Below are 27,675 nucleotides of genomic sequence, written 5' to 3'. Positions count from 1 at the left end.
GATTTTAAAATGATTTACAGCAACTCTTCTTTTAGGTTAGTATTCATTTATTGCTGGAAGACTTTATTTAAGATATAATTATTTTAACATTTAAAGAGAAAAAAAGAGGTGAGGAGAGAAGCTTTTGCCTGGAGAAATTAATAATAATAATAATACTGAAAGGAATAATTAAGAGAATCCTTCAATATTCCCCCCTTTCCTTTCTATCCCTGGGCTCAGACAGCATCTATATATCCATATAGGGAAGTGACACTAACTCTTAGAGTTAATGACTAGTTGCCTCCTTAAAGGGTGGAGAAATTTCAACTTCATGTATGGTCTGGAAAGGATATCTGCCATCTTTTGATGATAAAGCTTTTCCGCTTCCTCTGCCAGGGCATATTCACGGCGCTCCTCCTCCTTTTCCATTTCACGGGCTTCCTTGCGGTGATCTATCTGAGCACGCAGTTCTTCCCGGTGGTGTTTCGATTGCTGCAAACGCCTGCAGGAAACATGTACAGGAGAAAGGAGTTGAGCACTTGGCATGGAGGTTCAGAAGGCCAAGGGCTGGTGGCGCAGTGGTCAGAGTGCAGTACTGCAGCCTGCTTCTGCTGACTGCCGGCTGCCAGCAACTTGGCAGTTCGAGTCTCACTGGCTCAAGGTTGACTCAGCCTTCCATCCTTCCCAGGTGGGTAAAACGAGGACCCAGATTGTTGGGGGCAAGATGCTGACTCTGAAAACTGCTTCGAGTTAGTGCAAGGACTGGTTTTAAGATACTTTTTTTCAATGCTGTTGTAACTTCAAACCTGTCGCTAAACAAAGTTATTAAGTCGAGGACTAGCTGTGCACGTGGGCATTCAGCAGAAGCCACAGTGACATCACATCCTCTCATGACATCATGTGAGTGATGGTGCCTGTGACATCACTTCCCCCTCCTTGACGGTGCCCCTGGGAAAGTACAGGTACTCCTCGACTTACAACCACAATGGAGCTCAAAATTTCTGTTGTTAAGTGAGACATTTGTTCAGTGAGATTTGACCGTTTTTATTACCTGTCTTACCGCAGCTCTTAAGTGAATTACTGCACTTGCTAAGTTAGTAACACGGTTGTTAAGTGAATCTGGCTTCCCCATTGACTTTGCTTGTCAGAAAGCTACCAAAGATGATCCCATGACCCCGGGACACTGCCAACCGTCATAAATATGAGACAGTTGCAAACATGTGAATTTTGATCACGTAAGTCATGGGAATGCCGTGTTGTAAGTGTGAAAAAGAAGCATAAGTCAACTTTTTTCAGTGCCGATGTAACTTTGAATGGTCACTAAAGGAATTGTTGTAAACTGAGGACTACCAGTAGTAGGAAATGCCATTTGATTGAGAAGTCAGCCCTGTTGCCAGGGCTGTTACCAATTATGTCAGGGTAATGATGATTTAATAGCTGACCAGCTGCTGTAAGGCTGTAAACCAAGATGATGACATGAGGATGAGTCAGCAGGGTTACTGCCACTTTAAGAAGCTGTATATATAAGGGAGGCCATGTGAAGGTATCTCTCTCTCCTCATGTATCTCTCGGTGTATGCCTCCATGTTATAATTGAAGATTGATTGATTGGCTGGTATTTGCCTAACACATGTATGTAGGTATATATAAGTCTTGTATATAAACCACTGTTTGAAAGACAAAACCTCTGTGTACTGTATTTTGCTCCTGGGTTGTCTCCAAATAGTAGTCACGCTGTGCACACTCTGACAAATTACCTTGTGTAGGTCTCTTGTTCTAGCTGTTGGCATTCCTGGATGGCTGCGTTTAATAATTCCTTATCCCGTAGAAGATCTTCCTGCTCCTTGGCGTTTTTCCGCACTGAGAAGTGGAAAACGGCACAAGTCATCGGTTAATGTCGAAACAGAACACAAGGCTCATTGGATAGCCATGCTCAGTAGCTCCACCCCTCCCATTTCTTAATGCAGTTTTGGTCATTACAACATTTGAAAACATCATCAACAGATAATCCATGCACAGTAGGGTGCTTATTTCAAATATACAGGCAGTCCTCGGCTTACAGCACAACTGAACCCAAAATTTCTGCTGCTAAGCGAGACAACTTTCTTGACACAGTTTTTAAGTGAATCACTGTAGTTGCTCAGTTAGTAACACGGTTATTAAGTGAATCTTGCTTCCCAACTGACTTTTGCTTGTCAGAAGGTCACAAATCATATGACCTTTGGACATTACAACCAGGGGTGAAATGCTACCGGTTCGGACCGGTTCGCCTGAACCAGTAGTAAAAAAATTGCTACCGGTTTGGGTGAACCGGTATTTCTGATGTCAGCTGTGACACGTGATTTACATTAGCTAGAAAGCAGGTAGCTTTCTCGGTAGCAGGCTCCACCAACCCACTCCAACGTCATCTTGTCTGCTTTTGATGCTCTGTGCATGCGCAGAAGCTCCTGCGCATGCACGCAGGTGGCACGTCCCCCAACATACGCTCACACTGAGCGAACCAGTAGCAAAGGTAAGTTGATTTCGCCCATGACTACAATCATCATAAATATGAGCAGTTGGCAAGTGTCTGCATTCTGATCACATGATTATGAGGATGCTGCAACAATCATAAGTGTGAAAAGTGATGTCACTTTTTCAGTGCCATTGTAACTCTGAACAGTCACTAAACGAATGGTCGTAAGTCAAGGACTGCCTCTAAAGAAGGTCTTGCAGCTCCTGAAAGAAAAGTGGATGATAAATTTAATTAATTAATAAATAAGATCAAGTGAAACCGTTGGAAGCCCTGATAAGATCAGAATCCAGAAGGAAACTGGAATTTGAGTCACAGCCATTCAGTGATTGGTTTCAAATTTTTTATAACCTATTCTGTAGGTGTGGCCTTTTTGTGGGCGTAGCTTGGTGGTCATGTGACCGGGTGGGAGCGGCCAACTTGTAAAATGTGGTGAAACTCATTTAACAACGCTCTTGCTTAGCAACCAAAATTTTGGGCTCAATTGTGATCATAAGTTCGTTCGTTCGTTCTTTCTTTCTTTCTTTCTTTCTTTTGTCTTTCTTCTTTCCTTCCTTTCTTCCTTCCTTCTTTCTTATATCTCTCTCCTTTCTTTCCTTCCTTTCTCTTCCTTCCTTCGTTCCTTCTTTCTTGTCTCTCTTTTCCCCACTTACTTTCTCTTTCCTTCTTTCGCTTTCTTTCTTTCTCTCTCCTCTCTTTGTCTCTCTCATTTTTTTCTCTGAAGGAGGCAGACAGAGAACGAAAGGAGGTCATGTAGCTGAGGCAAAGGAGCCTGCAGCTACCTTCCTTCACATGTTCAACGTTCGGGCAATGGGGGGAGAACTTTCTCGCACGCCTTTGGAGAAAGAAAGAAGGCAGGTGAAAAAGCCCCCCTCCTGCCTCTCAGAAGTGGGGCAATTGGTGAGCCAGCCAATCAGTGAGCGGCACGTGGGGAAAGCATGGTGAGGACGGGCAGGGCGAGCAAGCGGCAACCGGACAGGCGGGGGGAGTGAGACAGTGGGGCAGGCTGGAAGGAGCATTCCAGTACTGTGCCACCGGACAAACATGTTCCAAAAAGTATGCTAAATTTCACGAATGGGTTCTAGCGCACCGGTGAGAACTGGCTGAAACCCATCCCTGCAGCCATTTCTTTTCTCAGTCATCCAGAGTTGTCCGGGAGTTACTGAAGAAGCTCCTTGGATAGGCAGCGAAAAAGTCTAGACATGTTTTCAAAAAGCTTGAAAATGTTTTGCTGCTTATCCAAGTTTGGTCCTTCGGTAATGTCCAGATCCCACTCTAGATGACGGAGAATTTTCACTGACACAGAAGGAAACTCTTGGGTGAATTCAGGGGTGGGCTTCAAAAATTTTAGCTCTCTGCCCAGTTGCTGGGTGGGCGTGGCCATGGTGGGCGTGGCCTAGTTGGCCTCTTGCACCACAGTGGAGGGAGGTGTTTTTGCCCTCCTTGGGCTCTGGAGGCTTTCTTCGAGTCTCCGGGAGGACGAAAATGGCCTTCCCAGGCTCTGGAAACTGGAAACAGGCCTTCCCAAACTTCCGGTGGGCCCATTTTTCACCCTCCCCAAGCTTCCACGCACTCCCTACACTTACTTGAATCCAAAACGGGCTGCGTGGGGACTCCTGGGAGGGGCGGAGTGGGCGGGACCAGTCAGGAGTCAGATTTGGGGGTTCTCCAAATTGCACAGAATCTAAGCTAGAGATTCTCCTGAACCCCTGCGAGCCCCCAGCAGCCCACCCATGGGTGAATCTTCAGGGGGTTTACATCATCCCTTGACCCTGCCCGTTAATTGATTAAAACAGAACTTATTGTGTGCAATATACAAATGAAGCTAATTTGAAGATTTGCCAGCAAGTTACATGGTTTCTCCCAGAAACATCTTCCTTTCGGACAGAATATCCATCTTGTGTCCCAAAACCAGAGAGAGAGATGCACCTCCTGTATTTATTACCCAGCTATTCTATCTGATGGCAAGCGGGAGAGAAATTGGACTCGCAGAAAATCAGTTGTCCCAACAGTTTCTTACATTTCTCCTCAATCTGAAGCTTCCTTGTGTCCATGACCTCTTTGAGTAACCGATCTCTGGCTAGTTTCAGGGCCCTTTCCTTCTCAGCTCTCTTGGCCCACATTTTTGCAGCATCCTCGGCCCTCAACAGGTCCATCTCCCTTTCCTGTCGTTTGTCTTCTTCCCGCTGCTGAGCCAGGTAGGCCTGATACATCTGCTGCTCGTTAAAGAGTTCCCTCTGAAAAAACGCAAAAAAAGGCAGAGATTTTAAAAGGGAGAGAAGAGGGAGAGAAGAGGGGGGGGGAGGAGGAAGAGGAGGTGGAGAGGAAAAGGAGGTGAAGGAAAAAAGAAGTAGTAGAAGAGGAGAAGGAGGAGGAGGAGGCAGAGGAGGAGAAAAGAAGAAAAGGACAGGAGGAAGGAGGAAAGAGAAAGAGAAAAGAAGAGGAGGAGGAGGAGAAAGAAAGGAGGAGGAGGAGGAAGGAGGAAAGAGGAAGAGAAGGAGAAAAGAAGAAAAGGAAGTGGGAGGAGGAGGAAGGAGGAAAGAGTAGAAGGAGAAAAGAGGAGGAGGAGGAGAAAAGAAAAAAAGGAAGGGGAAGGAGGAGGAGGAAGGAGGAGAGGAGGAGGAGAAAAAGAAGGGTAGAACCTCCATTTCTATGAAGTACTTGATAGCATCCCTGCTTAAAAATCCTGCAAGTTCTGGAATTCTGACATTTTTTCCATCCCCTTCTTGACTTTTATCCTCTTAGTCTTCTATATCTCATAACTGGCAAACTGAAATACGTTTTCCTACAGCTGGGTAACTTCAGGAGCTACGGAGAATCTTTCAGGCCACCATTCAACCAACCTGCAGAGGAAATGTAGTGGTTGATGTGAAAGGCTGCTTTAGGTCAAGGCGTCTGAAAACCACTGAAATAACCCCTCACATGGTGGGTGAGCACGCATTTCCCCATGAGGCCTATTTTTATGCAGCTGCCTGGCTTCATCATGCTCAAACCAGGCTTTCACAACAGTATTGCCATCCTTGCCCAAAGCAAAGGCCCGGGGAAAGGAAAGATGAAATAACTACACAGTTAAAAAGGAACATTCCAGGTATAACTTACGTTCCACCAGTTTTTCCCCAGATATATGTTTGTGCAATTAATGCAACAATCTTCAAAGCTTGAAGTATAAAAGTATCTCCCACTTAGTGGCATTGTAGCTCCAATGGCACAAATCACTCTTCCAATTGTGGCTATGGGGGGGTCATGTGGGAATAGGATGGATGGATGGTAAGTAGATAGAAGACAGACAGACAGACAGATGATAGATGATAGATAGATAGATAGATAGATAGATAGATAGATAGATAGATAGATAGATAGACGATGATAGATAAATAGACAGACAGACAGATGATGATAGATAGACAGACGATGATAGATAGACAGACAGACATACAGACAGACAGAGATGATAGATAGATAGACGATGATAGACAGACAGGCAGACAAACGATGATAGATAGATAGACGATGATAGATAGATAGATAGATAGATAGATAGATAGATAGATAGATAGACAGACAGACAGACAGACAGACAGACAGACAGATGATGATAGACAGGCAGGCAGGTAGATAGATAGGCAGGCAGACAGGCAGATGATAGAGGGAAGGGGGCAGGGAGAGAGAGAGAGAGAGAGAGAGAGAGGATAAATGATTGATAGTAAATAGATAGAAATGGTAGATGATCACTAAATAGATAAGTAGATAGAGATAGAGAAGTAGATATAGACCACGGGTGTCAAATTCACAACCCGCGGACGTCACATGCTGGCCCCACCTCAACCCGGTTTAGCGAAGGGGAAAAATGTCCCAATATGTCATATGACACCGCTGTCATGCCGCACGTTTGACACCCCTGATATAGATAGTAGTTAGAAAGATAGATGTGTTGTGGCCACCAGCAGCCAGTGGAGCTAGTGGCTGACTCAGACAGTGAGGAGGTTGGGGAGGAACATGGGCCAGTCCTGGAGTCTGGAGAAGGCTCTGATGAGGTCTCTGTGTCGGAGGCAGAGAGGGGGCCAGGGCCGTCCAACAGTTATCAGCTGCCTTCGGAGTCAGAGATCAGTGGGGCAGAAGAACAGCTGGAGCCTGTTCCCGATGTGCGCTTGTGCAGAACTGCCAGGAGAAGGGAACAGTTAGGGAACAAGGGCCGACTCAGGAGTAAAGGCACAGGTGGACGGTGAATGGCCCCTCCTGGAGGGAATAAAGAGGAGCGAAAGGGGAGTGGAGTTTGCAGGAGACAATTAGTTCGATTAATTAGTGTGAAGATTTGTTTGTGACTCTCAGAGACTCCTTGCCAAGTCTTTTCTTGTATAGCATTGTGTTTGGAAGGTATCGGCTTGGTAGTTCTCCAAGCCTGATAAGGTCTGTGGTTATAAAATCACTCTTGAAAGACTGTTTTGCTGGATGTGAATGACAGGAATTCACATTAGCTTAATAAAAAGGGGTTTTGCCGGGACAAGGAGTCCGCTTTGTGATTTTGTGAAGCCTAGGTCAGAACAGAATTACAGAAATAGAGATAATAGACAGACAAGAAAGAGAGATGAATGATAGAAAGATAGATAGAAAGATAGATAGATAGATAAATGATAATTGCATAATATATCATTAAATTTAAAACCAGGTTCACTTTTGGCTTTACCTTCCTTTGTTTTTGGCTCTCTGTGTCCTCCAGGGATTCTTGCAGGACGTGATCCAAGATCTTCTTTTCTAAAGCAAGCTCATTTTGTCTTTCTTCATTGAGACGCCATGCTTTCCTCTTCATGGCATCCAGCAACATATCTCTGCAATCTCTCAGCTTCTGTCGCCTTTCTATCTCGGCTTGTTCATTCTCCAGTTTGATCAGCTGCCGTTCTTCCTCCTGCACAAGAGTATAGCAGTTGGTTACTCATCACTTTCCACCTGGTAAGTTCTGTAGGAGCAGAAGTTGAGACATAATGGCCCACAACATGCTAGAAAGAGTTGTAGGCATAATATATCTGAAGTAGGTGGGAATATGGAAGGCTGACTTCATCAGAGGATGAGAATCAGCAGCACAATTTCCATTGTTTTGAGATGGACAACAAAGAAACTGTAGTGTTAATTCTACAGAGGTTTAATATTGTTTAAAGTCTTCTGTGAACCCTCAAACTCCCCTCTAAAATCTAAGGAAGAATGAAAAATCTTGGCTCCAACCACACATGACGTTTTCCTTTCCCTTCCCCTTCTCTTCCTATGTCCTTCCCTTCCTGTTATTACCTCTGTGTCTACAGCCCATGTACTTCCCAAAATTATTGGGATACCCCTGTGCATAAGAGGCTGCCCATCTAGGGAGGAGTAGAGGGATAGAAGAAAGAGGGGTAGAGAGGGTGGGAGAGAGGATTGGAGGGAGGGTGAGAAGGAAGGGAGGGAGTGTATTGGGAGAGAGGTGTGGTAGAGGGGGAGGGGAAGTAGGGTAGAGGGGAATGATGGTGGGAAGACGGAAAGTTGGAGGGGGGTGAAAGAAAGGGTGTATGGAGGGTCGAAGAGGTACATTGGGTTTCTATTTTGGGGGGTATTATTGACAAGAGAATGGCTGTGTTTATTGTTTAATGTTATATGGCCCCGGTTCTGTACAGTATATGTGTGACTGTACGAAAATGGAAAATAAAACACATTTACACCAAGAGGCTGCCCATCTGTGATCTATAGGGAAAATCCATATAACCAATGTTATAGCCAACCACCATAAATTATCATCCAATCTAAACCTGAGGGCAAGGACTGCAGAAGGGAGATAATTATGCACAGCAAATTATAGCAAGCCACAATAACTCAAGGTTTAATTATAGGCCACTGTCAAATTGATGGGCTACCAGTTTTTCTTTTGAAGAAAGAAGAACAGATTGGACCTTGGATAGGAACCGCAGACTTTGTGCTAAGCAGTGCCTGATAAGGAGATTTTCAAGATACAGAGAAGCATAATAAATAAGTCAGAGAAGTGAGAATTGGCTAATCTCTCCTTTCTCTTTCATATAAATATGATGTCAAGCATCATATTAAAGGGCACAATCAAGAAAGCAAGTACAGATAGTCCTTACTTAACAACACTGGCTGTATTATAGAATAAAACAGGATTCTGTATTGGCCAAGTGTGATTGAACACACAAGGAATTGGTCTTTGGTGCATAGGCTCTCAGTGTACATAAAGAAAAATAAAATAGAATACATTCATTAAGAATCATAAGATACAACACTTGGTAATAGTCATAGGTTACTAATAAGCAATCAAACCATACTAGCAAACAAATAAAACAATATAAATTGTAAAGATAGAAGCAACATGCTTATAGTCATAAGTGGGAAGAGATAGGTACTAGGAAGGGTGAGAACAGTAATAATAATACAGTAAATAATTTGACAGTGTTGTGAGAATTAGTTGTTTAGCAGAGTGATGGCATTCGGGGAAAAACTGTCCTTATGCCTAGTTGTTCTGGTGTGCAGTGCCCTACTGGATGAGGGCTAACAAGCTTTTACTCAACCCCGAGAAGACCGAGTGGCTGTTGTGTTTCCCTCCCAAAAATTCGACCAGTGTTCCATCGCTCAGGCTGGGGGGTCAAATTTTATACCCCTCAGAGAGGGTTCGCAACTTGGGAGTCCTCCTGGATCCACAGCTGACTTTCGACCACCATCTGACGGCTGTGACCAGGGGGGCATTTGCCCAGGTTCGCCTGGTACGCCAGTTGCGACCCTACCTGAACCGGGAGGCTCTCACAACAGTCACTCGGGCCCTTGTGACCTCTAGGCTGGAATACTGAAATGTGCTCTACATGGGGCTGCCCTTGAAGAGCATCCGGCGACTTCAGCTAGTCCAGAACGCGGCCGCGCGAGTGATTGTGGGCACACCTCGGTTCGCCCACATAACACCTATCCTCCGCGAGCTGCGCTGGCTACCTGTTGATCTCCGGGTGCGCTTCAAGGTGCTACTCACCACCTTTAAAGCCCTCCATGGTAGTGGATCTGGGTACTTGAGAGACCGCCTCCTGCCAATTACCTCCATGCGACCTATAAGATCACATAGATTGGGCCTCCTCCGAATACCATCCGCCAGTCAGTGCCGACTGGCAACTACACAGAGGAGGGCCTTTTCAGTAGCAGCTCCGACCCTTTGGAATGATCTCCCCGTGGAGATTCGTACCCTCACCACCGTCCAGACCTTCCGCACAGCCCTCAAGACCTGGCTATCCCGTCAGGCCTGGGGATAAGATCACAATCTGTCCCCACCCGAATGAAGAATGAATGTTGAGTACTATTTTAACTCTTATGTATTGTTTTATGTTTATTGTTTATACCCCCCTCCCTATTTTATGTAAGCCGCCCTGAGTCCCCGCAGGGAAAAGGGCGGCCTATAAATATTAATAAAATACTAAAATACTAAATACTACAGCGTCGTTTTGAAGGTTGTTATTTATGACTATTATTTTTTATAATATATTATTTATGATTATGATCATTCAGCATTTGGTTGTTTTATGAGCCCCAGGACAAGGGTTTTATACAGCCTGTTAGGAATATAATCTAATGGTTGGGTTGGCAATATATAAATCATGTAACAATGTTGTACCTGTTTCTTTAAATCATACTGTAAATGTGATTGGATGCTGTTTCCTCAATCGGCCATAAGAGGGAGCCAGAATGACTGTTAGTTCTCTGTTTTGTTAGATGCTGGGCTGATCTGATCTGAGTGTTTTGGAAGCTGGCTGTAAGAAAGTGCCGTGAGCTATTGTAAGGTTTGCAACTGTTAGCAAACCTTGATTACTGGACTGATTATATGTTACTGGACTATGTTATTTGGATTATCCCTTAACTGACATTGATGACTGACTGAATTATCCGTGTATGACTTGGACTGTTTGATGGACTCTGATACCTCTATTTCCACAAAAGTAAAAGCCTATTTAAACTGCAGTGTCTCTGTATGCTGGTTTGTGTGTTCTCCAACACAACTCTCAAAAAAGCTTCTCCGAATGCACTCGCTTTCCCAACGGGAAGTTTACCTAACACTGCCCATAAAGCAACTGTTTTAAATGTACATGCCACCTACCACGGACATGTGACTGCATGTTAGGTGGGTCAACTTTAGGACTGGCCAATATGTTCTGTAGTCACATGGCCACAATTTCTGAGATACATTTTTTTGGCTAATTTCCAGCAAAAAAATGCCCCTCAAAAAGGAATTACTTCCTGTCATGTAGGTGCCTTGAGATGCGACTGTAAAAACTTACACCTATAATTTTGGGATCAGTTATGATTGTAAGTCAGGAACTATTTGCATCATATGGACCTTAGAGCTGAGGTGGCGCAGTGGTTAGAATGCAATCTTGCAGGCTACTTCAGCTGACTACTAGCAGATCTCACCAGCTGAAGGTTGACTCAGACTTCCATCCTTCCGAGGTGGGTAAAATGAGGACCCGGATTGTTGGGGTCAAGAGGCTGACTCTGTAAACCGCTTAGAGAGGGCTGTAAAACCACTATGAAATGGTATATAAGTCTAATTGCCAAGCGCTATTAATAAGAAGTTTTAATGTCCGAACTGATGGAAGGTCCAGATCTGGTTAAGAACATCCAATCTTTAATGTCCACAAACTGGTTTCCAAAGGTTTCAGGTGTGATTCAGAGTGTTGGTTATCAACTTTAAACCTCTCCATCCATGCTACTGGTAGTCTTCTTCTTGGGACCACAATTGAGCCCAAAATTTATATGGCTAAGTGAGACTTTTGTTAAGTGTGACTCTTGTTCCATTTATGACCTTTCTTGATACAATTGTTAAGTGAATTACTGAAGTTGTTAAGTTAGCAACACGGTTGTTGTGTGAATCTGGTTTCTTTGTTTGTCAGAAGGTCACAAAGGAGATCACATGACATGCTGGACACCACAGTTGTCAAGCTTCCAAATTTTGATCACATGACCATGGGGATTCAAAATTTCTACTACCGGTTCTTGGGCGTGGCTTGGTGGATGTGGCTTGGCTTGGTGGGTGTGCCAGCGGAAGGATACTGAAAAATCCCCATTCTCTCCCCACTCCTGGGGGAAGGATATTGCAAAATCCGCATTCCCTCCCCACCCCACTAACCTGCTTTCCAGCTCCTTTCTCCTGTGCAGGGCAACAGAAGAAGACCCAGCCCATCAGCTGGGACTTGGGAGGCAGCGAATAATGGGGGCAGGGCCAGCTAGAGGCGGTATTTGCCGGCTCTCCGAACTACTCAAAATTTCCGCTACCGGTTTGCCAGAACTGGTCAGCACCACCTCTGATGGGACTGTTGCAACAGTTGTAAGCGTGAAAAATAGTCAGTCATAAGTCACTTTTACAATGCCGTTGTAATTTTGAACGGTCCCTAAATGAATGGCTGTAAGTTGAGGACTACCTTTGTAGGACTGAGTTATGTGAGCGTCCACCTTCTCCTAGGTCACAGTGTTTCTCAACCTTGGCGACTTTAAGTCCTGTGGACTTTAAGCTGTGCTGGCTGGAGGATTCTGGGAGTTGAAGTCCACAGGACTTAAAGTCGCCAAGGTTGAGAAACACTGTCCTAGGAAAATCTCCTCACTCTACACATCCCCAGAGGGAAGCCAGGCTCCAGCTTCCTTCTTTTAAATCTTTTTTCATCTTATGAAACCGGGAAAGTGTGTCTTTTTGGTGGTTGTCACAAATCTACAACAGGCCCCCGATTCTCCTCCTGTTTAAGAAAGCTGTTCAAACCAGCATTAGAGGATGGCTAAGTGGGAGTCTCCTTGTTATGTGCTTGGTCAACATTGTATAGTTACTGTGATTAACCATTTTCTTTTTTGATTCATTTTGGCTGTTTTTATGCGTGACCCGTCAAAAGGGCGAACGACAAAACAGCGCCCGACTAAACCGCGTCGCTGATGTCATCAACGCGGCGACAACAGCCAGCGCGGAGGAAGAAGGGCGCTTTAAATAGCGCGTTGAAAGAAAGCTGATTCAACTTAAGGTAAGGGTTAGGTTTAGGGTTAGGTTTAGGGTTAGGTTTAGGGTTAGGTTTAGGGTTAGGTTTAGGGTTAGGTTAAGGGTTAGGATTAGGTTTAGGGTTAGGTTAAGGGTTAGGGTTAGGGTTAGGTTTAGGTTTAGGGTTAGGTTAAGGGTTAGGGTTAGGGTTAGGTTAAGGGTTAGGTTTAGGGTTAGGTTTAGGATTCGGATTAGGTTTAGGGTTAGGTTTAGGGTTAGGTTTAGGTCTAGGGGTTAAGTTTAGGTTTAGGGTTTACAGCGTGCTTCTGTCTCCGCGCTGTTGTCGCCCTGTTGATGACGTCAGCGACGCGGTTTAGTCGGGCGTGCGTTTTGTCGTTCGCCCTTTTGTCGGTGAACTGTTTTTATGCAGTGCACTTATCCAGCGCAGGGCAGCATTTTGAATCCCAAAAATAAACAAATAAGTAAAGACCTCTAAAGGCACTAGAATAGATGAGGTTGCTTTTAGCGTTCTTCTAAAACAGGTAATAACTAAAACTTTCCATGAGTTTTTCCCTGAATATTTCTGAAACCAAAAATATTTTTGTTGGGCATAATGCCGGAGGGTTATAATAAAGGGGCTATATATTTAATTTTGCATGGACTGACAGCAGCAAGGATTGTATTTGCACAATATTGGAAAAATGAGAATACTCCATCAGATGGGGATGTAATTCGGAAAATATTAATACTGTGCAGAGATGGATAGATTGACTTTAAAAATAAAAGACAAAAGAAGACACAGAATATTATCTGACATGGAATAGATTTTATGAATGGTTAGAGATAAGAGGTGAAAATGGATGAAGAAAGATTATTGCTACGTATGAATTAAATAGAAAGATGGTTTATATTTATAAGTATGCCAATATAATTAACAGAATTATGAATAAGTTAATATAAAAAGAAACTGAGCGAAAGATATTCTGTTGAATGTTTGAATGTTTAATTTGTATGCCACCCTACTCCTGTTATATTATTACTTTTGCTATTAGCATATGTATTAACATTTTTTTGTTCTCTCTTTGTTTTTCTTTTGTAAATGATATACCCTGACAATACACTGTATTCAAAATGTTTATGGATTAAAAATAGTATGTACAAAGAAGAGAGATATAAATCTCAGATTTTTGGGCACTACAAAGAATTTGCCTTGTAGAGCCTTTGTAGCAGGGCCTGATCCATGGGCTACAATCCCACTTCCTTCACCCCACAATTGGGTCCACAAAATAGAAGACAGACAAAGTCCTGGAAAGATGCGAAGAGGATGCTAAAAAAAAAACTGAAAAGGACCCCGACAACAGAGCCATGCTTGATTGGAAAACGAGAAAACACATGTCAGAGACCTCTGGGAAAATGCTGGCACCACAGAGCAGCCCAGGGAATAGCTACTCATCTCTGCCAAGCAACCTGGAGTAAAGCTGCTGTGGGAAACAGTGATGATCTTAAGGGAGATCCGTAGCTAAGTGTGGCATTTCCATCAGAAGGGAAAGCATCAGGGTAGAAAGATTAATCATAATTTCTCTTAACCGGGGACTCTGGAGAATCACTGCCAATCAAAACCAAACTTACTGGACTTGACACCAAGTCTTGACCGAAGCAAGGCAAGACATTCTTGGGAACCTGCTCACCTAGTCCTCGACTTAAAACCATTTGTTTAGTGACCATTCAAAGTTACAACAGCACTGGACAAAGTGACATGGCCATTTTTCATGCTTGCAACCAACGCAGGATCTCACTTAACGAAACCTTGGGCTCTATTGAGATCCTAAGTCAAGAATTACTTGTACCATGGAGGGGTTTAAAGTTGATAACCAACACCCTGAATTACACCCTGAAGCCTTTTAGAAAGCAGCTTGTGGACATTAAGGAGCTCATTAGTAGCAATAGTAACAGCACTTAGACTTATATACAGCTTTAAGCGGTTTACAGAGTCAGCATATTGCCCCCAAAGATTTGGGTCCTTATTTTACCCACCTCAGAAGGATGGAAGGCTGAGTCAACCTTGAGCCTGGTGGGATTCGAACTGCCAAACTGCAGGCAACAGAAGTACTGCACTCTAACCAGTGCGCCACCGCGGCTCATGGTCACATAATAAAGAAGGATTGGATGTTCCTAACATGTTCCTAACCCTTCCTCCAATTCAGGCATTAAGTCTTCTTGCTGATGTCTGAACAACACCAATAGTCTCTGACTTACAACCACAACTGATCCCGAAATTATGGCCGTAAGTTGTTACAGTCATAACTCGAGGCACCCATATAGCAATAGCAATAGCACTTAGACTTATATACCGCTTCATAGGGCTTTCAGCCCTCTCTAAGTGGTTTACAGAGTCAGCCTATTGCCCCCAACAATCTGGGTCCTCATTTTACCCACCTCGGAAGGATGGAAGGCTGAGTCAACCTTGAGCCGGTGAGATTTGATCTGCCGAACTGCAACTAACAGTCAGCTGAAGTAGTAGTAGCAGTACTGCACTCTAACCACTGCACCACCTCGGCTCTTATGACATTTCTAGCATCCTGCAGTCACATGACCACTATTTATGGCTATTTTTGCTCAAAAATGACATTTACTTCTAATTTCTGGCAAAAAAACCCCACCCATTGCGCACCATGGATTCACTTAATGACCACTGGGAAAAAGGTTATAAAATGGGGCACAGTCACAGGGCGACCCCCTCCCTCGATGACCAGCATGATGTGCGGCCATAATTCCAGGCTCAACTACAGTCGTAACTCAAAGACACCCTGTCATCAGGAAGTGAGAAGCTACCTTACCATCAGTTTCGCCTCTTCTTCCTTCAGTCGCCTAGCCTCGTCCCTTTGAGCATCCGCGATGGCCCTCTGGGCGTTGAGCGCACTAATCATTTCCTCCCTCCAACCGGACCGCTTGTTGGCCTCCTCAGAGGCTCGTTTCTCCTTGGCTAACCGGTCCTCCTCCCAGAGAGCGATGTACATGGCCTCCTCCATCTCCTTCTGCTTGTTCAGCTCCTCCTTCAGGGCCAGCTGGGTGACGCGGTCTTTACACACCTCCTTCAGGTGCTGCTGGCTTAGCAACCTCCGCAACTCCTCGCAGGTTTCTCTGAAACACAGTGCAGAAGAGAAATTTTCATTCTGGGTTGCAAGATCCAATCTGGATCGGTGGCTGGAAACAGAGATTTGGTCTGTTCAGTAAGTTTTGCCCCATTTTACAATCTGGCCAGAGTTATTACCGTATTTTTCAGATTATAAGACGCACCTTTTTTCCTCACAGAAGAGGCTGAAAATCTGGGTGCAGCATTTTTTGCCTCTCAAAGCCCCGCCCCCTTCACCAAAATGGCCGTGCATACGCTTATGGAGGCTTTCAGAGAGCTCCTGGGGGCTGGGGAAGGCAGAAATGAGCAAAAAACAGACTGTTTTTTGCCCCCTCCCCAGCCCCCAGCAGCACTCTATAAGCCTCCATAAGGCTATGCATGCAATTTTTTTGACAAAAAATGGGCCCATTTTTTGCTCGTTTTTGGCCTCCCCATCCCCCCAGGAGCACTCTCTGCAAGCCCCCCAAAAGGCTATTCATGCTTCTTCTTCTTCTTTTTTTTTTTTTGAAAAAAAACCAGGCCCATTTCTTTCATCACATGAAAAACGGGCCGCTTTTGGGAGGTTTGCAGAGTGCAAAAATTTTTTTTTTTCTGTTTGGAAAGCTGTTTAACTGATTGATGAGAATTAGATTGATCAAGTGCTGTGCCAGCAGAAACAAAGTCTTAGGTCCTGCAGATTGTCAGCGGTTTCCTTCTCCAGAACATGGATACACCTGGAAACATCTATCTATCTACCTACCTACTCTCTCTCTCTCCCTACATACCTATATATTTCTCTCTCTCCCCCCACTCTCTCTCTCCCTTTATCTCCCTACCTACTCTGTCTCTCTCCCTACCTACTTACTGTATTTTTCTCTCTTTCCCTCCCTCTCTATCCCTCTATCTACCTATCTACTTTTTAAAAATTTGCCTCTTCAAAACCTTGGTGCGTCTTATACGCTGGTGCATCTTATACTCCGAAAATACGGGTAAGTGAATCCCAGCAGTTGTTAAGTTAGTAACATGATCGTTAAAAGAACCTGGCTTTCGGGTAACCCTGAGGGCACAGACAAAGGCCAAGTGGCCTCAAGAGCTCTCAGGGAGAGTGTTGATTCCCACAATGGATGAATGCTTGCAAAAGTTTACGGAGTTGGCAGAGATGGCTCAATTGATTGCATTGGTCAAAGAAAATAACACAATTTATTTTGTTTCTACTTGGAAACCGCTTCTGGACTTTGTGCTTGAGATGGAAAAAGAAATGAAATGCAAAGGAAATACAGGTAGTCCACAACCACATTCAAGCCCAAAATGTATGTTATTAAGGGACAAACTTGTTGTGAGTTTGCTCCATTTCACGACTTTCATTTCTCCCCATTTGTTAAGAGAATCACTGCAGTTCTTGAGATGGAAAAAAATGAAATGCAAAAGAAATACAGGTAGTCCTCAGCTTGAGCTCAACATTTATGTTGTTAAGGAGACGTTTGCTCGATTTCAAGACTTTTCTCGCCCCATTTTTTAAAGAGAATCACTGCAGTTCTTAAAATTAATAACAGGGGTTCTTAAGTGAATCTGGTTTCCCCATTGGCTTTGCTTGTCAGAAGGTCGCAAAAGGAGATTGCATGATCCTGGGACACTGCAACCATCATAAATAGGAACCAGTTGCTAAGCGTCCTAATTTTGATCCCGTGACCACAATGGTCATAAGTGTGAAAAAGCATCATGAGTCACTTTTTTTTTAGTGCTGCTGTAACTTTGAACAGTCACTAAATGAATGGTTATAAGCCAAGGCCTACCCGTATCTGAATAAACAACTGTTTCTTCCTGGCACCAATCTGGGTGATGCTAAGTTCCAGAAGATCAACAGAAGAAGCTCCACAAGAATGAGAGTGAAACCCTTCCAGGTGTTCTCTAGGAACATACCCAAGTTCTCCTTCAAATGGGACTCAAAGTCTGGAGAGGAGAAATTCAATGTGTTCGTTTCTCTCTCTTGCCACATCTGGAAAACTTCCAAAGTGGCCCTGAACGGGTACCGCCAAAAGAAAAAAAAAATAAAGAAAAGAAAGGGACTGTTATTGGCATTTGTGGCCAGCCAAACACCATTTGGCTCCTCTGCGTTTACACGATGCTCCCTGCCCAATTTTATCCTTCCAACAAAATTATTAACCGGACTCTGACTGTCTCTGTGGTTGATTTGTGCCACTGTCAAAGGACATCTGTGAATATATTTTCAGCATGTTGGCTTTGTCGCTCTCCAAATGAGAAACCCAAACAACCGCAACCACAACGTAAATTACTGACAGTCTGAGAACAAACCGTCACTGAAAAGAATTCTGTCAGAAATTCACTTGGCTCTTGGGATGCAGGCTGGTATCTCTAGAAGAGATTAATTCAGCTGGCAAAAGAGAACTTTTGCCCGTCAGGAGAGACGATGGGCATAGGACAGTGATGGCGAACCTTTTTTGGCTCGCGTGCCAAAAGTGGGGGGGAATGCAGGGGGGTCACGTGCGGGCATGCCACACCCATAATGCTATGCGCATGACCCCAACGCACATGCACGCAGGACCAGCACTCCCCCCCCCCCCCCGTTTTTTGCGTGATTTTTTCACCCACCCCAGTCTCCAGAGGCTTTATAGGTGACTTCTGGTTTGCTCATAGGGTCGTTTTTTGCCCTCCGGAGCCTTCAGGGAAGCCTCCTGAAGGCTTCTGAACACTCTGGAGGGTTAAAACTGGCCCCATGAGCAAACCGGAAGTCCGCTCCCGAACTTCCGGTTTGCCTGTAGGGCCAGTTTTTCACACTTCGGAGGCTTCAGGGAAGTGCTTGGAGACTCTGGAGGACAAAAAAGGGACTCAAAAGAAGGCCAAAGTCAGCTGGCCAGCGTGCACATGCGCTCTGGCCAACTGACAGGGCAACACCTCGCGTACCCTGACAAATGGCTCCGAGTGCCACCTGTGGCACGTGTGCCATAGGTTCACCATCACAAGCATAGGAGATGGGGGTGGATGGGAAGGGAGGGTGGAATGGTATAATAGGAGTATAGCTGCCCTTCTAACCATAGAGTTCAGAATAGCAATAGCAATAGCAGTTAGACTTACATACCGCTTCATAGGGCTTTCAGCCCTCTCTAAGCGGTTTACAGAGTCAGCATATTGCCCCCAACAACAATACGGGTCCTCATTTTACCCACCTCAGAAGGATGGAAGGCTGAGTCAATCCTGAGCTGGTGAGATTTGAACAGCCGAACTGCAGAACTGCAGTCAGCTGAAGTAGCCTGCAGTGCTGCATTTAACCACTGCGCCATCGCGCCCACAAAAGCGCAATTAGGGTTTTTAGGTTAGGATTAGGGTTAGGGTTAGGGTTGTTAATGTTGTTACCGTTGTTTTTGCGTTGTTTTCGATGGTGCGCATTTGTTGGCGCGCATTAGTCAACGTGCTTTAGTGAGCACGCTTTCAACGTCGCCGTTTCATCGCGGCGGTTTTGTTGGCGCGCATTTGTCAGGCGCGCATTTGTTGGTGAACCCTTCTGTTGCTCCCCTGAATCTTCATCTCCTCTCCTAAGCTAATAGAGCCGTGATGGCAAACCTATGGCAGGCATGCCATAGGTGGCACACAGAGCCCTCTCCGCTGGCATGCCAGGCATAGCCCCAACCCAGGTCCACTGTGCATGTGCGCGCACTTCCTACCGGCCAGCTGGTCTTCGGGTCTCTGCCACGCATGCACAGAAGTGGGCTGCATGCATGGAATGAGCACGTATGCACAGGGGGCGCATGCGAGGGATGCATGCATACATGTGGTGGGGTGCATGTGCATGGGGCAATTCACATTGCATTTTGGAGCCTTGCACAATGCTCCCCCAAAAGACAGTGCGGGGGCACTGAGCCCCCCCCCCCCGTGCCTTGTTTTTGGGACTGGAAAGCCTCCTGCACCAACCTGGAAGCGAAAAATGAGCTGGGGGGCACATACACAGGGGAATGTGGGGGGGCATACATGGGGGCTGTTGCACACATGTGCGGGGTTGGGTGCACAGGGGGGGCGGTCGAGCGCACAATGCATTACGGGTGCGGGCACGCAGGTGTGCTGTCACGCAGGCGCGCATTTTTGGCATGCAATGACAAAAAGGTTAGCCATCACTGTAATAGAGGGGGGGAAAGGGGGAGTACAAGATTCTGCACAGCAATTATAAATTATCTATGTCAACTGCATATAAAGAAAATCTTTATAAAATGTTTTATAGATGGCATTTTTCACCCACAAGATTGACCAAGATGTTTAAGGACATGTCCACTAAATGTTGGAAATGTAATCAGACACCAGGTTTGTATTATCATATGTGGAGAACATGCCCAAAGGCAAAAGAATATTGGACAAAAATACATACAAAGATTGGAAAAAAATGACAAAGCCACACATAGATCTAAAACCAGAAATATTTTTGTTGGGCATCTTACGTGGGAAATATAATAAAGGGAATAGATACTTAATTTTACATGTGCTAACTGCAGCTAGAATTGCATTTACACAACAATGGAAACATGAAGAGATCCCTACAGAGGAAAACACAATTAAGAAAATACTAGAATGTGCAGGAATGGATAGATTAAAATTAGGGAAAAGGAAGAAACTGAATGCTTTTTAACATGGGACTCCTATCAATGGCTAACCAACAGAAACAGAAGATAGAAAAAAACACTTGTAACCAAACGACATGCTGCATGTGATGATGGTTTTTTTTTTAAATTTTATTTCATTGTTGTGTCTATTAAATATATAACAGAGAGATACGGTGTGTGTGTGTGGGGGGAAACGCAGTAGAGATGGATTGCCACAGGTAGGGGAATAAGAAATGATACTAAATTATAATCTATTAAATGAAACAATGAATGTATAAGAATGATAAATTTTAAAACACCCGACATACTGTATGTGATGATGGGCTTTGTTTTTTGGGGGTTTTTTTCTCTCTTTTCTTTTTTCTTTTCTGCTTTTCTTTTTCTATTGTTGTGTGTATATGTTGTCTATGTAACAAAAATTTAAAAAATTTCTATAAAAAAAAAAGAAACAGAAGATAGAAATATGGAAATATAAGAGAAGGATTAATTTTATAAGGAAGGTTCATTAAAACGGATAATCAAAGGCTACTATTATTATGAGATCAATATTAATGTGATGAATATTACTGTAGATTTTATGATTATTATTTCTCAAAATTAGTTGTGCGCAGATAACACACTGTTTATTTAGAAATTGGATTTTTTTATATTTAATAAAAGTTTTTTAAAAATGGAAAAAAAAGTTTCTGCACAGATAAGCCTAAACCCCCAGGACCACCTTAATTCTCTGGAGATCTTAGTCCTTGTGGCCTGTCTGATGCCTCTCCCCCATCAATAAACTGAAAATACATACATAACAACTAAGAACAAGAACAACTAAGGGCTAAAAGAATGTTTAGAGGCAATGGTTTCACTTATTTTTAAAAAATAAGCAGGGAGAGACCTTCACTACTACTGAAAGTATTCCAAAGAGTCGGGTCCCAGGCATCCCCCAGGAAAAAATGGCAACTCTTGTACAGGCAGTCCTCAACTTACAACAGTTCATTTAATGGCTGTTCAAAGTTACATCACTGAAAAAAGTGAATTGACCGTTTTTCATTCTTACAACCGTTCTGTGGCATCCCCCGTGGTCACTTGATTTACATTTAGATGCTTGACAACTGATTCACATGTATGACCGTTGCAGTGTCCCAGAGTCATGTGATATCCCCTTTGGCGACCTTCTGACGAGCAAAGCCAATGGGGAAACCAGATTCACTTAAGAATCCCTGTTATTAATTTTAAGAACTGCAGTGATTCTCTTTAAAAAATGGGGCGAGAAAAGTCTTGAAATCGAGCAAACGTCTCCTTAACAACATAAATGTTGAGCTCAAGCTGAGGACTACCTGTATTTCTTTTGCATTTCATTTTTTTTTCCATCTCAAGCACAAAGTCCAGAAGCAGTTTCCAAGTAGAAACAAAATAAATTGTGTTATTTTCTTTGACCAATGCAATCAATTGAGCCATCTCTGCCAGCTCCATAAACGTTTGCAGGTATTAATCCATTGCGGGAATCAACACTCTCCCTGAGAGCTCTTGAGGCCACTTGGCCTTTATCTGTGCCTTCAAGGTGCAATTGGCTGTGCAATCTTCCTGGATAGAGAACTGTCCAAGACATGTCAAATATCAAGTCAGATATGAGACAACAGTGACCTGGATGACTGAGAATCTCCACAGATATTCCTAGAGGGACGTTCCTAGATTTGGCTCACTTACCGAAACTGCAGTTCCCGTTTCTCTGCCACTAGTTTCCGCCGAGCCTCTTCCCGCTTCTCCCTCAGCTCCTTGGCTCTCATTCTCATGCTGTTCTGCTGTCCCTCGATGGTTTCTTCCTGCGATTCCATTTCGGCAATGAAGCCCTTCTCTTCAGCTTCCAGGAGATCCCGAAGTCTGAAAAGAGACCGATGCAATTGGGTTTTGTCTTGAAATCAAGCGACAAAAGATTTTGCAAATGTTTAGCAGTACGATGGCTGGAATTCAACTCCCAGAATTCCCAAGTTTTCCCAATTTTCAGATAAAGAACCTGCTGGTCCATCTCAACACCCTGTTGTTAATTAAGCCAAAGCAAATGCTTTAATGCTTGTTTCTTCCCCTGTGGTTTATGAATTGTAATTTGTGGTTCTACATTTTAGGTGAACGTGGCTTAAGGCCTTCCAGGATTATTTGACCTGGAGATTAAATGCATGCAGTCTGCTAAGGTACTACAATAGTCCTCATTCTGTGACTGTAAGTACCTAACGTCCACCTCTGATTAAGTTACAGTTGGTCCTTGACTTACAATCATAATTGAGCCCAAAATGTCTGTTGCTAAGCAAGACAGTTGTTAAGCGAACTTTGTTCCCATTTTATGATCTTCCTTGCCAGTTTTTAAGTGAATCCCTGCAGTCGTTCAATGAGTACCATGGTTGTTAAGCGAATCTGGCTTCCCCATTGACTTTAGCTTGTCAGGTTGTAAAAGGCGATCACATAACACTGGGACACTGCAACCGTCATAAACGTGAACCGGTTGCCAAGTGTCCGAATTTTGATCACGTGACCACGGGGAATGCTGCAATGGTCGTAACTGTGAAAAATGGTCATATAGGTTACTTCAGTGCTGCTGTAACTTTGAATAGTTACTAAACAAATGTTTGTAAGTCGAGGACTACCTGTATTGCTCAGACAATAAGTGGTTTTGGGTCAGTTATTCTCTCCTTAGGCTTAGTTGGCAAAAATTAAAACCCACAAACCCCCACATTGAAATCTTCTTTAAAAAAGGAATACTCCGTATTTTTCGGAGTATAAGATGCTGCAAAATATAAGACGCACCTAGCTTTTGGGGAGGAAAACAAGGGGAGGGGGGGGGTAAATCTGCCTCTGTCTCCCAGCAATTTGCCTCCTTGCAGCAAACAGCAAATAGCCTGTTTCAGTTTCAGCTTCAGAACAGCCTGATTACCACAAGCAAATAATTGTCCGTTGGATCAGCCATCAGCCGTTTCAGTCTGCAGGGATTGCCATAGCCTATTGCCGCCTCTGTGTGCCTCATTTTCCGTCAGTTCCGGGCAGTGGGGATCGGAATGGGCGGAAAATGGGGCGAACGGATGTGGCAATAGGCTATGGCAATCCCTGCAACTTGAACAGCTGATTGTCGGAAGGCCGATCTAACTGGCAATCAGCTCTCTTGTGTTAATCAGGCTGTGCTGAAACTGAAACTGAAACAGGCTATTTGCTGTTAGCTGCAAGGAGGCAAATTGCTGGGAGGCAGAGGCCAAAGGGTGGGGGCCAGCGGGTGGGCAGGGCTACATTTGGTGTATAAGATGCACCCAAAATTTCACCCTCTTTTAGGGGAGGGGAAAAGTGTGTCTTATACTCTGAAAAATACAGTAATTCTTCTTCGTTACCTTTCTTTCCTTTCTTCTTCACCAGCCAGATAAGCCTGCATTTCTATGCCGATTCTCTTCTGAACCTCCCGGTGATGTCGTTTCTGTTCGCTGATCTCCTCCATTTTACCCTTAACGATCCCAACTTCGTGGGTTTTGGCATAGCGGGCATATTCATGGCGCTTTGCTTCCTGAGCCCTCCAATAAAACAGTTGCTTCTGGCTATCCTCACTTGTATTGGGCAACTTGGCTTTCTGCAGGAAGAAAGTGATTTTAATCGAAGCATCCAGCTACCACTGCAGAAGAGAAGAAAGGGGGGGGGCTGCCCCCTTGGCTCCGAACAAGCTGTTGCAAACAGTTGCCCGGTTCACCATATTAATTCACCATGTTAATATAAATTTATAATGCCTTGGTAAGATCACACTTGAAGTACTGCAGAGCAGTGGTGGGATTAAATTTTTTTACTACTGGTTCTATGGGTGTGGCTTGATGGGCGTGGCAAGGCACGGCTTGATGGCCGTGGAAGGGGAAGGATACTGCAAAATCCGCATTTCCTCCCGATCAGCTGGGACTTGGGAGGCAAAGAATGGATGGGGGTGGGGCCAGTTAGAGGTGGTATTTACCAGTTCTCGGAACTACTCAAAATTTCCACTACCCGTTCTCCAGAACTGGTCAGAACCTGGTAAATACCACCAGAGGTGGGTTTCTACCAGTTCGCACCTATTCGGTAGAACCGGTTCATCAAATCTACCGGACCGGTTAGAATAGGTTCCACCAGTGGACCCGGAAAGCAGGCCACACCTACAGAAGAGGTTCCAAAAATTTTTGAAACCCACCACTGCATGGTGGTGTCATGTGACATATTGCGACTCCCCACCCCCTTTGCTAAATCAGGCATGGGCATGGCCTGCGGCCCACAGGTTTGACAGCCCTGGAATGCTGCATTCAGTTTTGGTCACCATGATGTAGAAAAGATGTTGAGACTCTAGAAAGAGTGCAGAGAAGAGCAACCAGGATAATTAGAGGATTGGAGGCTAAAACATATGAAGAACGGTTGCAGGAACTGGGTGTGTCTAGTTTAATGAAAAGAAGGACTAGGAGAGACATGACAGCAGTGTTCCAATATTGGAGGGGCTGCCACAAAGAAGAGGGAGTCAAGCTATTCTCCAAAGCACCTGAAGGCAGGACAAGAAGCAATGGATGGAAACTAATCAAGGAGAGAAGCCTGATAGTTTCCTGATAGGTAGAACAATGAATCGGTGGAACGGCTTGTTTCCAGAGGTTATGAATGCTCCAACACAAGTTTTTAAGCAGAGATTGGACAACCATTTGTCTGAAATACTATCGGTTTCCCGCCTGAGCAGGAGGTTGGACTAGAAGACCTTCAACTCTCTTATTCTGTAATCACCAAGATAAAAATCACCCACCCACCCCTTTTAAGGAGGTAGTTCAACACAAAGCCCTAGGCTGCAGCCACTCCCCTTATGCTGATCCTCCATGTTCAGAAGCACTCTATCCTGTAATCCCGCACTCACTGCACAGTGCTAATAGAGGCAAGCAGCTTCATACAGTAAAGTAGACTATAGAGTAGAATAGAATATTTATTTATTTAGTTTGTCAAACATGTAAAAGGTAACAGTGTAAGTAGAAACATGGAGATGAGCACATGAAATGAATACAAATAAATGGGGACAGTAGGATGGGAACGATAGGCACGCTGGTGCGCTTATGCACGCCCTTTACAGACCTCCTAGGAATGGAGTGAGGTCAACAGTAGAGAGTCTGAGGTTAAAATTATGGGGGTTTAGGGGATATAACAACAAGAGTTAGGTAGAGCATTACAGGCGTTGACCATTCTGCTGCCGTGTTAGGAATATAATTCTAACGGTTGGGTTGGCAATATATAAATCATGTAACAAAGCTATAGCTGTTTCTTTAAATCATACTGTAAAATGTGATTGGATGCTGTTTCCTCAATCGGCCATAAGAGGGAGCCAGAACGACTGTTAGCTCTCTGTTTGTTAGATGCTGGGCTGATCTGATCTGAGTGTTTTGGAAGCTGGCTGTTAGAAAGTGCCGTGAGCTATTGTAAGTTTTGCAACTGCTAGCAAACTTTGTGTACTTTATGATTATGGGCTATGTTATTTGGATTATCCCTTAAATGAAAGACTTTGATGACTGACTGTCTTATCTGTGTATGACTTGGACTGTTTGACGGACTCTGATACCTCTATTTCCACGAAAGTAAAAGCCTACTTAAACTGCAGTGTCTCTGTATGCTGGTTTGTGTGTTCTCCAACACAACTCTCACAACGCTTCTCTGAACGTACTCGCTCTCCCAAAGGGGAGCTTACCTAACAAGTCGTATTTTCTGCAATCGAGTTTGGAGCGGCTTACCTTGAGTTTGTATCTATTGTTTGTGCGTGTATTATTGTGGTTGAAGCTGAAGTAGTCATTGACAGTAGAACGTTGTAGCGGATAATGTTGCGTACTACGCTTAGGTCACACCGAAGGCGGCCTAGTTCCAGGTTCTCCAAGCCCAAAATTTCAAGCCTGGTGGCATAGGGTATTCTATTGTGGGTAGAGAATATAGAGTAGAGTGGAGTGGAGTGGAGTGGAGTGGAGTAGAATAAGGGTTAGGGTTAGGGTTAGGGTTAGGTTAACGGAACAGAACAGAACAAAACAGAGCAGAAAAGAACAGAATAGAATTCTTTATTGACCAAGTGTGCCTGGACACATAAGGAATTTGTCTCTGGTGCATAAACTCTCAGTGTATATAGTATACAAACAACAAAGTGGTAGGTCATAGATTATAAATCATACTTACAATAATTAATCATAAGGTACAAACAAGGGATAAACCATAAGGTAAAATTGTATTGTATTGTATTGTATTGTATTGTATTATTTGTATGCCGCCCTTCTCTGGGAGGACTCAGGGCGGCGAACAATTCAAGGGGAAAAAAGAGGAACATAAAAAGACAAAATACAAATAATGAAAGTAAACAACAGTCGCACAACCATACATGTCGAGAGGGGAGGGAACTCATCACCCCCAGGCCTGCCGGCAAAGCCAGGTTTTGACAGCTTTTCGGAAGGCCTGGAGAGAGATGAGGGTCCGAATCCCTGCGGGGAGTTCATTTCAAAGGGCCAGAGCTGCCACAGAGAAGGCCCTCCCCCGGGTAATAGCCAGGTGGCATTGGCTGGTAGATGGCACCCGGAGGAGGCCAACCCTGTGAGATCTAATGGGTCTGTGGGAGGTAATTGGCAGCAGGCGGTCTCTCAAGTACCCAGATCCAATACCATGAAGGGCTTTATAAGTTACGACTAGCACCTTGAAGCGTATCCGGAGACTGATCGGTAACCAGTGCAGCTCGCGGAGGATAGGTGTAACGTGGGTGTACCGAGGTGCACCTACAATCGCTCGCGCGGCTGCGTTCTGGACGAGTTGAAGTCTCCAAATACTCTTCAAGGCTGCCTATGTAAATAGGGAAAGAAGATAGTAGCAAAGATGAGAAAGATGAGAGGGTAGTACCGATGGAGGCTACTACATGGGTAAATATCTTTAGGCATTAAGACAGTATTGTGGGAATTACAAGACTGATGTTGGGATGGGGGGAGAGAACTATATATCTAGAATGCTCAATTTATTAAAGTAGTTGTAGCATATTGGCCTCTGGAGCAGTGTTTCTCAACCTTGGCCACTTGAAGATGTCTGGACTTCAACTCCCAGAATTCCCCAGCCAGCGAAACACTGCTCTGGAGAGTTACAAAACCCGGAAAACAACAGCACAAGGATTGTCCTCGCCAGCTACACATCCGGCAGGGAGGGACCTGTTGCTATTGGGCCTTCTTCGTGGAAAATGCGTGTCCAGGGCTGCAGCTCCAACCTCTGGCGGGGGGTGGGGGGGCAGTGCTAGCTTTGGTAGACGCGACGAGCAAAGGGGGACTAAGTCTTGGAAAGCAACGCGCAGCAGAACCTCCTTAAGGACTAGCTGCTTGGCTGGGTTAAAAGAAAAGGGGGGGAACCTCCCGTGAGCCCCCCCCCCCCACTTTCCCTCTTCACCAAGGGAATCCCATCTCCCAACGGCGACTCACCAGGGCCACGACGTACGGCTTGGGGCCCTTCACCTCCCGATACACGCGGCCCCGATCGTCCATCAT

At 44.5% G+C, this 27,675-nt stretch overlaps 1 protein-coding gene across 1 annotated transcript; it reads right to left on the bottom strand.

Annotated features, from left to right (window-relative positions):
• Positions 1-252: 252 nt before the first annotated feature.
• On the bottom strand, positions 253-27,675 carry CFAP53 (cilia and flagella associated protein 53). Its single transcript, XM_032213905.1, has 8 exons — positions 27,610-27,675; positions 23,533-23,765; positions 21,869-22,042; positions 15,292-15,595; positions 7,175-7,393; positions 4,511-4,727; positions 1,736-1,838; positions 253-481 (listed from the first exon to the last, which is right to left on the bottom strand). Exons 1-8 carry the CDS (start codon positions 27,673-27,675, stop codon positions 253-255), a joined length of 1,545 nt encoding a protein of 514 aa, XP_032069796.1.

This window comes from Thamnophis elegans, chromosome 3, assembly GCF_009769535.1.
Source record: "Thamnophis elegans isolate rThaEle1 chromosome 3, rThaEle1.pri, whole genome shotgun sequence".
Classification (NCBI taxonomy): domain Eukaryota; kingdom Metazoa; phylum Chordata; class Lepidosauria; order Squamata; family Colubridae; genus Thamnophis; species Thamnophis elegans.
The sequence above is the reverse complement of the archived record's forward strand: the minus strand, read 5'-3'. Positions and strand labels throughout refer to the sequence as shown.

What these genes read in the sequence shown, in the direction of transcription:
- CFAP53 (XM_032213905.1), bottom strand. Translation starts at nt 27,675, where the DNA reads ATGATGGACGATCGGGGCCGCGTGTATCGGGAGGTGAAGGGCCCCAAG. An exon ending in AAGAAGAGGCGAAACTGATG is followed by an intron (nt 7,394 to 15,291) that starts GTAAGGTAGCTT and finishes ACTCTTGTGCAG; the next exon opens with GAGGAAGAACGGCAGCTGAT. An exon ending in AGAGCCAAAAACAAAGGAAG is followed by an intron (nt 4,728 to 7,174) that starts GTAAAGCCAAAA and finishes GCGTTTTTTCAG; the next exon opens with AGGGAACTCTTTAACGAGCA.